Raw genomic sequence first — 10,267 nt, 5'->3', positions numbered from 1 at the left:
CTGTTGAGCAACAGAGCTTGAGGTTTCCCATGTTCATAAGAACACAGGAAGCAGAGTCAGAGCATTGCTCCATGGACTCAGCTCACAAGGGTTTCAGGTAAAGGCTATTCCCTGCCCCACCTGGAGATGTTGAGGCTTGAACCCGGGACATCCTGTGTAGGAAGCAGATACTCTACTTCTGAGCTACAGTTCCAGTCCTCCAGCCATACCTCTATACCGGGTCTCCCCTCTTTTTAGAAATGCCTCTTTTGCAAAGAAACAAAATGTTCAATTCTTAAGCAGCTAAAATCTTGACAGATCCTGCAGAGCAGAAGTAGAAAGGATGTAGAGTGGCTCTTGCACAACACAGTGTCATAGCTGCTCCACAGAGAAACAGGGTGGGAACGAAAGGAGAAAAATCATCTCAAAGTGCAATAAAGAAGTTTTAATATTTAGGAAAATATATACACACACGAAAAATCTGGTGGGTGATTTGGGTTCTCTATAAAGCACCATAAATTCCACAGTCCACTATGTCTGCAATATCTCTCTCATTAAGCACCAATTATTCTCCAGGATCCTGGTTTAGCACCAAAGGAGCTTCTTTAAAAGTCAGAAGTCTTTTTTGCACCAAAAAGCAAGCAGTAAACACTGACACACCACACACTTTGCCTTATTGACTTTAAACGCAGAGCTTCTCGGTAGGAACATTTGAGAGCTCTGCTGACATTGGAATGGAGGCAGAGGCTCGAGGAATTCAGAGCTCAGGTCTGGAAGCGATTCTGTGCTAGAAATTCCTGCTGTTCCCTAGAGAGACACAGGGACGCCACGCATTGCAAATATACAACAGCTGGTTTCTCCATTTATGCCTTGCAGAGAAGAGGAATTTGGTTCCTTGTCCAATCAGTCCCGGACTTCCCCATCTAAAGAAAGCCCCCTTTCCAGACTCTTTCTCATAACCTTGCTCTGCAGGGCTCTCCATGGGGATCAAAGCAAAAATGTCTGCCCCCACATAGCCCTTTGCCCCCTAAGAGACCTGTCAACTTGGAAGGAGAGCTCTGCTTTCCTATCTGCTGTCTGCACACTTGGCTACATGGCAGTGGGAGAGGCAGCGAGTACGCTTGGCAGGGCATGTGCAGATTCACAGCTTGTGCATAAAAAGTCACGGCTAAACATTGCTCACAGCCATGTGCCAACTACATAGCCCTTTAGAAACTTCAGAGTGCTTTGCGCAAAGTACCTCTGCAATTAGGGCTGCGCGATAGATCATTATATTGTCCAAAACTGGATTGAAACGGATATCGTGATATCGGTTTCATAATTTTTGACCTGGCGATATATCGCGAATCATGATGTGTTTGTGTGTGCTATGTGAAATTCACAATGTGGGAAAAACCGTGAAGCCAGCCAGTGCCTCTACATAGCTCCAACCTTGTTTCAGACATCGTGTTTAGTTGGTGATATATCATGTTTTGAAAACCAGATATTGTCCAGCCCTATCTGCAATCCTGGCAAAATTCCTGTAAGGCTGATCAGCAATATCATCCCTATATAACAGGAGGAGCAGGGTTCTGGATGAGCGAAAGTAGCTTGCCAGTGGGTGGGAAAGGGTTTTTGCTTTTGCTACCTTCTAAACTGGCTGCAGCTTGCAGGATAGGCGTAAGACAGGGAACCGTGGGGGGCTACCACCTACCGTGCCCGCATGGTAGTACAAGGTGAAAAGAGAAATCATCTGCTACTCCTTCTTCTGATGATGAACATTAAAGCTGCCTTCTCTCGAGTCAGATTGTTGGTCCATCTAGTCCAGGACTGACTAGTCCAGGACAGCAGCTTCCCAAGGATTCAGACAAGGTGTCTCCAGCTCTGCTACTTAAGTTACTTTTAGGTAGACATGGGGAACTGAACCTGGGGCTTTTTACTACTGCGCTATGGTCTCCTTCCTATGATGGGCAGCTACCCGTTCCCTGCTTTATCCCAGACTACTTCCTGATGAATTGCCTGCAGGAATAGCAGCTAATCAGTGCTGTGACACTGCCTGCCATATGACTTTCATTTTTAAAAAAGCAACTCAGGATGTGCTATATATTATTAATAGTGAATTTGTTTGGATCATGATGTATAGGAAAGAGCAGCCTCAATACTCAAAAAGGTGTTAGCTACAGAGAGTCGGGGGTGAGGGGTGGGGTACCCAAAGTTTGCACAGGTGTGCATTTTTTAAAGGAAAAAAAGGGCTGGGCATGCTCAATGGACACAGAATACTGACTAACTGATGGAAGGGGGAGGAATGGAAAATCAGGAAATAAGGGCATGGAATGGAGTATCTTCAAAGTGGGTAGGCAGTGGTGAACGGTGCCACTTGGCTGCCCGGGGTGTCGCTCTGCAGCGTGCATGCATCCTGACATCACGATGCATGTGCCAGGACGGACTGCACATGTCTGCACATGCGCAGTCCGTCTGGGTTGGCGCTGCTGCTCTGCTCGGCCGGCGCGCTCTGAAGCAGAGCGCGCTACGGAGCGGTTTGCCGCCGCCTGGCAACCTGCTCTGTAATGTGCTCTGCTTCTTCCTGCTCGGGCAGAGGAGGCCAGGGGCCCGGGGCACTGCCCCCGTGCTGCCCCCGCCAGAGTGGAGCTAGGGGCGGCCCGCCCCCTTCGCCCCTCCCTTGCTACGCACTGTGGGTAGGGCTGGCTAGTTGGAATCTTGAACAAAAGCACTCTACAGTGTAGTAGAGGCAATGATGCTTTAAAGCACTCATGACTGTGCACATGCACATCACTGCAACCTGGAAATGGCTGGAAAAGGGGGTGGGGATAATGGAGTGGGCTTTGCCAAAATGATCATTGCCTGTACATAAGTGCAAGTCTCACTTATGAGAACCAGAAAAAATATTCCCTCTAGAAGCTTTCTTTCCTTTGATGTTTGCCCCAGCCTGAGCTGGCCTGTTTCTTCAACACTTAAGGCATTATCAAGGTTAAACCAGTCTAGGCCCATGTTCCCCATATGTGCAAATGGCCCTGCATGGCAATGGCAAACAGAGGTTTACAAAAAGGTAGTTGCACCATTCCTTTCTTTCAACTTCCCTGTATCTTTTGCACACCTATTTTAAACATGACTGTTCAGCTGACAAGTTCTAAAATCACAGGCTACAATCCAGTTCACAGTCGTGTAAGCCCCATTGATCTCATGCACAATTTGTGGGCTGGATTCTGACCTTTGTGTGCACAGCCTACTGAAGAGATCTAACTTTCAGCCTACAGAGCTACAAAACCTGTTCAGAGACGAGCATGGCATGCACCCAATGGGTGGGATTCAGAGTCAAGCTATGGCAATTGCTCCATCAGAGAAAGCATTTCTGCTTGCCATGCAGAATTGCCTCCCCTCTCTGCATGAGCCATTTTGGGGGTTCTCCTGACCCTCCCATCCAGATTTCGGGAGAAGAGGGAGGAAGGTCCCATTGCACCAGGGGAACTCATTGCGCAAAAATAGTGACTGCCGGGGTGTGTTTAGTGAAGATGTCACTCACTTGAGACTGCTCAATTCAGCTGTGTCCTTCATGTACAACAAGAGCACTTAGAGCATGCTGGTAAGGAAGCACCACTTTCCAAGTCCATGCACCAATATTCTAATGAGGGAAATGTCTGGGGTAGAAGGTGTGAAGATTTCAGATAACCTAGAAACCCCAGCTCTAACCTCACGAGCTCGTCTGAAAACAAGCAGACTTATGAATCAGTCAGCAAAACATTTCCCTTGAATGCAATGATCCCTTTTGATTCCAAAGACTGCTTTCTTTCATCTTAATACTCTAGTGAAATGGTCTTCTTGAATGGCCCCGCATTCTTCGGATGCTTCCAGTCCTTCTGTGTATGATTTGCAGCAGCTTACAGGCAGTGTGAACAGTCATGCTTAGGAGGGCAGCGGAGGTGCTCGAGAGGCAAGCAGCTACTCAAGGCTGGGCTTGATCAGGTAGCCGCTGAAGGTGATGTAGATGTCCACGTTGTCACTGTAGATGGCGTTGTCGCGCTCTCGCTTGTAGAGGCGCACCCAGACCTCATCGTTCTCCCGCAGCTCCAGCATCAGGCTTTGGCTCTGCATGATGCTGCGGTCGCTGGGCTGGGCGTAGAGGATGACCTCTTCCTGGTCGTTCCGCATGACGTGCATGTAGGTCTCCTTGAAGTTCCAGGTGTGGACGTTCAGGCTGAAGAAGTACAGGCCAGCCACGTAGCAGTAGAACTTGCCCTTGAACATGTCAAAGTGGCTGTAGAGGTTCACGAAGACCGTGTCGAAGATCAAGGCCTGGTAGCCTTCACTGCTGTGGAGCGCCTTCTTGCGGCCAACCGAGAAGGCTGCGTACTGGTGCTTGCAAGGATCTCCAGGGGCACCCATCTGCCCCTTGCTGCCCTTTGGGCCCTGGGCTCCCCGTTCACCCGGGGGCCCCTCTTTGCCCCATTTCCCAGGAATCCCAGGTTCTCCTTGATCTCCTTTATCTCCTGTAGGGAGAGAGAGAGAAAAAAAAAGAGAAAGGAGGGTTGTGGCAAAGGCTTAGGACACCCATGGTTTGGTGGGTGGGCTTGGAACCCTCCCTTACAATATGTTTCCATGCATTTTGCAGCATCCTTGGCACTCATCGTGATAAAAGGATGACACAGCTGCCAGCGAAGGAGGAGGGCTGTGGGGAAGGATCTGTGACGGAAGGCAGGGCAAAAGCAGCAGCTCTGTCCCACATGTAGGGACAGCTGGAGAAGAAGCGTCTTTGGAAGCCCTCAGAGATAGGAAGCTGCAGCCAAGTAAAACATATGCTACCACTAGGCCGACTTTCCTCAATTAGTTGCACGCTGGCAACCTCTGCCTGCTTTGCATTGGGCCTGAAGAGGATAACTTTTGGTCTTGGCCCTGAACTGATTCCAGGCTTTTCTAACCAAATGGAGCCATTCCTTTGACTTTTATGGTTCTGCTACAGACAGATGAGCAACTTACCCAGCACTGAGGAATGTTACTTATGGGCAACTTTAGTTACAAACAAACTTGTAGATCACACACACACACACACACACACTCATACACAATCATATTGTACATATTCAGGGGAATGTGAATTGAGTGGTTAATATGTGTAACGGCTGACCGTTGTGCACATTCATTGGGTCTCATGCAGAATGTTCATATAGGGTCGGATTCATTTGAGTTGCTGCACTTAGGAAAGCCAGTGCAGTGAATCCCACTAGCTGCCTCCACCAACATTTTCTCCCTCCATACCGTCCCCAGTTCTGCATTGGATGGTCAGGAGACACACACCCTGAACACTGTGCAGGGGTGGAGGAGATTGTTTTATCTGGCAATCTGAAAAGCTTGGGCTGATGGAACATGGCCTTAGTGTGACATTGAATTCTACCCATAATCCTTTCATGAAGAGGAAATTGTGCACTTTTCATGGTCAATATGCCTAATTGCCAACAGATGTTGGGAAATGTGCATATCTTGATTGAATTTTGTACATTCTCTGGCCAGTATGCACAATCCCTAACAAACCTAATTGATTGACCCGGAAATGCGCACAATTTCCGCTTCATGGAATGATTATGTGCTCTCCATGAGGCCTGGTAAATGTGCACAATGGCCAGTTGCTTTGCACATTAACCACTCAACTTACATTTCTATATATGTTATATACAGTGGTACCTCTACTTACGAATTTAATGCGTTCCGAACACACATTTGTAAGTCGAAAAAATTTGTAAGTTGAATCCCATAGGAATGCATTGGGAGAAAAAATTCGTAAGTCGAAGCAACCCTATCTAAAAATTCGTAAGTAGAAAAAATCCTATCTAAACCGCATCCAAGATGGCGGACGGAGCTCCCTTCGTAAGTAGAAACATTCGTAAGTAGAGTTATTCGTAAGTAGAGGTACCACTGTACACACAAGCATATATATAGTAACAACACTTCACACGGAAGTGTTGTTACTATAGGCAAAATTCAAGTACATCCCCTGGCCCATTGGGAAGCTTAAAATATGATTTTAGGCACTGAGGTGATGCTGGGAGGAAAGAATGAAGGGAGAGGAGTAGCTGAATATGCACTTACCCTTCAGAATGGTAATGTTGATATATGGACGCACCTCTGGAATAGTATAGGGCAAGGTGGGGGGACTGTTTCTGCCAGGACTGGCCTCGGAGGAGCCAGGTGTGTCCAGGGAATCACAGCAACGTTTGCAACTGCTTGAGGTGATGGTGACGTCTTGGGGGCCAGATGCATCAGCGGGAGCCCCAAATACAAATAGTGGGAGTACAAGGATGACCAAAGGTACTTGCATGCGGATGGTTTCCATAGTGACCTGGCAGAGAAGAGAAGGAAACACAAAGGGAACTGAAATCGAGAGGATGTGAAAGTGCAGGGTGTTTCTGGGCCTCGATTCTCTGTGACTAAAAACACCTCAGAAAAAAGGAGAAGGTAAGGCAGGCAAGCAAAAAGAAAGAAGAGCGAGAACGAATCCTCTTCAGAGAGGTGCTATATCAGTCCTTTCAGGTCTCAAAAACATGGCTGACTGCCTCTAGTCACGAGGGAACATTCTTGATATTTTGGGGGGGGTTGAGCAGTGGCGGAGCTTTATGCTCTGGCACTGGGGGGGGGAGCAAGCGGGGGTGGGGTGTGCCACGTGTCCTGGGGGTGTGGCGCCCAGCGCAGTGGGGTATATAATCACGATGGCACCCCACTGGAATCGTGCTCCCCCCACACTCCTCTTCCTCCGCCAGTGGGTTTGAGGAGATGGGTTGGATAAATTCTTATAACAGGGGTCAGCAAACTTTTTCAACAGGGGGCTGGTCCACTGTCCTTTAGACCTTGTGGGGGGCTGGACTATATTTTTGGGGGGGGAAAGATGATGAAAGAGCACCACGAGGTCCAGTGGCTGCTAACCTATGTCTTGCGAGCGGCAGGGGCTGGCGGCAGGACAATGAGCGGCACATGAAAGGGCTCCAGGGAGGGGCTGCTTAAAATGGTGGCCACTCGAGTGCTGCTGCTGCTGGCACCAACAAAGCCCAGCCCCCTTCCTCCTCTAGGCAGGGCGGGGAGAAGCCAGGAGGAGGGAGGGAGGAGGCGCTGCCGTGTGAGTGAGAGGGAGGGAGAGGGAAAGAACATGCACACTGGCGATTGGCACGGTGATTCCCGGACCGTCCGCAGGCCAGATCCAGAAGGCAATTTGGCCTGATCCAGCACCGTGGGCCTTAGTTTGCCAACCCATGTCTTACAGTGTAGGGGTGGTATTCAACTAAGTTTTTACTTAGAGTAGACTAATTTAAGAGTCTGTTTATTTCAGTCTACTCTAAATAAAGACTTCGTTGAGTACCACCCTCCCACTGTAAGAGTTTTTACAACCCAATCTCTCAAGCCCCCTTAAAATACCAAATGAGTTATTCTCTTATGGTTAGAGGTTGTCAGTCATGTTTTTGAAACCTGAAAGCATTGATATAGCACCTCCGTGAATACGATTCTCTCTCTTCTTTCTAGGTATTTCCTGTTTGCACAGATGGTAAATTACTCTACAGCAAGTAACACGATTGTTCCTTCTGCCCTCAGAGATGATGAATAGCTCCTGTGGGCCATAATCTTCTGCATACTTCCTCAATAGACCTTTTCTTTTGAGTAGACCTGCACAGGATCACTCCATTGGTTGTACAGAACATGTAGCAGAGGTGATACATCTCCAGACCAGGAGCTTCAAAGAAACAACTTGAAAATCAGCAATTCCTTTACTGGCCAAGGGAAAGCTTGATAAGGGCTGAACAGGATGTGATGTGGAAGATCTGTGACTGGATTTCTCAGAGTCCTTTATCTTCAGTTAAAAGCACCCATGGGAATGGGATTTGGATCGGGGTTGCAGCAGTGGAAGAGGAGGAGATTAACTTTCCCTGCTGTGCAGTGTCTCTAATTTACTGCTGCCACCAGGCACTGCTATTAACCACAGGGACCTGTGTTGTTCCTGTATCTTCCTTTTGCTTTTTTGTTTGCTTGCATCTTTATTTAAGATGGGGAAATGGTGTGGATTGTGGGTGGGAAGGGCAGTCCCTCTTCGCCACCCTGCAATCCAGATCCCCCCTCCCCCAGCAGTTGCTTTTAACCAAACAAGAAGACATAGGTATTATCAACAGACCTTCCACATTACATCTAGTCTTGTTCCTATAATTTACCATTTAGAAAGGTACCATAAGCTGGAAAACAATAATACGTGTTAATACACATCTTACTTATATAATAACTTCCTTAAGTTACCCCTTTTCACCACCTTTCTTAAGCACCCTGCCATGACTACAGACATCACAGTAATTACATGGGGATATTTCCCTCCAGGATGTCTTAACTGAGATAAGTGTTATTTATAGTGATCTTGAAAGATCCCTCCCATTCAGGGAGAATTTTGGATGAACACAGCTCATCCGGTCGGGAAGGCAGAGTTTAGATTGTTAACTGATCTTTCTTCCTTGCCAGAAAGTTTCCTGTTCTAAAAATGAACTCTCAGTAGTATTAGAAATGTTAAAAGTCTGGTGTGTGTGTGTTTAAATCTTATGAACATAGTAGCATAGGAAGCTGACTTATACCACCTATACTTAGGTGGGGCAGTTTGTCTGCAGTGCCCACCCTATCCGAACATCTGAAAGGATGCTTTAATTTTAGTCTGCACATGTGTGCAATTGAGAACTCCAAATAATAGCCTGCCTCAGTTTTGTGATCTGCAAAATGGGAAGAAAAGCTGGAGCAAAACAAACAAACAAACACCCAGAACGAGAACCAAACACCCTCATTCAAAGGGAAGTTTTGTTGCTTGACAGGGCAATTTGCACATTTTTTTTTTAAAAAAAATACTATTTCTGCTAGGGATGGGGAAGGAGAGAAGAGCTCTGTTTCCGCTCTAGCAAACCGTGCCTTTGAAGAGTTTGGGAAAGCTGCCTAAAAGACAGCTGACTTCTGCCCTCTGGTGAAGCAGCACCCCTTGCATTTGAAGAAGAAGAAGAAGAAGAAGAAGAAGAAGAAGAAGAAGAAGAAGAAGAAGAAGAAGAAGAAGAAGAAGAAGAAGAAGAAGAAGAAGAAGAAGAAGAAGAAGAAGAAGAAGAAGAAGAAGAAGAAGAAGAAGAAGAAGAAATCTGTGTGTTCTTTTGACCCTTTGGAAGTTTGCACAGCGGCTGCGGAACTTCAAGGGAAGCAGGAATATGCAAGCCTTGCAGAAGAGGCGGAGGGGCTGGCACGGCTGGAGCGCGAGGGGAAGGCAAAGGCTGCTGCCGCCGAGGCATGTGCGTTTGATTAGGGGCGCCCGGGCTGGAGTTTTGCAAGCTAAGCATACACACGCGCGCGCGCGCAAAGGTGACACGGAGGAAGGAACGGGCCGGGGGCTGCAAAGGGGCGGAAGGCCAAGGAGTTCTTCATCTGCCTGGATCCATCCCCGGGACACCTAGCCCGTGACCACCAGCAGGCTCACCCTGGAAGAGTGGCGCGCCACCGCCGCCTCCGCCGCCTTTCAAGATCCCTGAAAGTTTCCGCTCCTCTGCTTTGCCGGTCAGTCCCCTCTGCACACTGGATCCCCTCTGCTAGCCAAGCCAGCCCGGAGTCCCATGTCTTTAATAGCTTGTTGTTGGCAGAGGCAACTCAAACCGCCGGCACAGCCCGCCTGCGAGGCTCCCGTCCCGTCCCCTTTCTCCCCTCCGCTTTTGGGCTCTACGGCTCCAGCGGGTGTTAGGTTTCTGCCGCGTTAACTCTTTCCTCTGCAAAAAAAAAAAAAAAAAGAGCAGATCCTGCCTCCTTTCAAGCTCCGTGCCTGCTCATCCCGGCCCCTTTGCTGGGCCCTGTGAGAGCCAGAGAAAGGGTGGAGGGAGGCATGTCTACTTGGGAGTAAGCGCAGGCGGACTGGGCCCCCAGCCCAGGAAAGGGGGAAGGGATTGCAGCCTGTCATCTGTTGAACAACAGAAATGGATGGTGAACTTCGTGCCAGAATCCGAACCAAGGTGAATTCAGTCGCTGTGAAATCTTAGCATCACCCGCCCAAGAGGAGATGCTAAGATTTACACTCCAAAAGATTTGCACAGCACTTTCTGCTGCTAATCGTTAGATATAAAAGGTAAAGGTAAAGGGACCCCTGACCATTAGGTCCAGTCGTGACCGACTCTGGGGTTGTGGCGCTCATCTCGCATTATTGGCCGAGGGAGCCAGCGTACAGCTTCCAGGTCATGTGGCCAGCATGACAAAGCTGCTGCTGGTGAACCAGAGCAGCACACGGAAATGCCGTTTACCTTCCCACTGTAGTGGT

The 10,267-nt window shown here is 48.4% G+C and overlaps 1 protein-coding gene across 1 annotated transcript; it reads right to left on the bottom strand.

Moving 5' to 3' along the window:
* Positions 1-403: 403 nt before the first annotated feature.
* Positions 404-9,677, bottom strand: C1QTNF6 (C1q and TNF related 6). Its single transcript, XM_035128396.3, has 3 exons — positions 9,443-9,677; positions 6,058-6,307; positions 404-4,463 (listed from the first exon to the last, which is right to left on the bottom strand). Exons 2-3 carry the CDS (start codon positions 6,299-6,301, stop codon positions 3,916-3,918), a joined length of 792 nt encoding a protein of 263 aa, XP_034984287.2. The 5' UTR covers positions 6,302-6,307; positions 9,443-9,677; the 3' UTR covers positions 404-3,915.
* Between the last annotated feature and the right edge of the window lie 590 nt (positions 9,678-10,267).

Source organism: Zootoca vivipara, chromosome 9 (genome assembly GCF_965207765.1).
Source record: "Zootoca vivipara chromosome 9, rZooViv2.hap1.1, whole genome shotgun sequence".
NCBI classification, from domain to species: domain Eukaryota; kingdom Metazoa; phylum Chordata; class Lepidosauria; order Squamata; family Lacertidae; genus Zootoca; species Zootoca vivipara.
This window is presented reverse-complemented; position numbering and strand designations above follow the sequence as displayed.

Bases quoted from the DNA above. Each gene is read 5' to 3' on its own strand.
- C1QTNF6 (XM_035128396.3), bottom strand. From the start codon at position 6,301: ATGGAAACCATCCGCATGCAAGTACCTTTGGTCATCCTTGTACTCCCA. The intron at 4,464-6,057 runs GTAAGTGCATAT...CTCTCCCTACAG, and splicing joins CAACATTACCATTCTGAAGG to GAGATAAAGGAGATCAAGGA.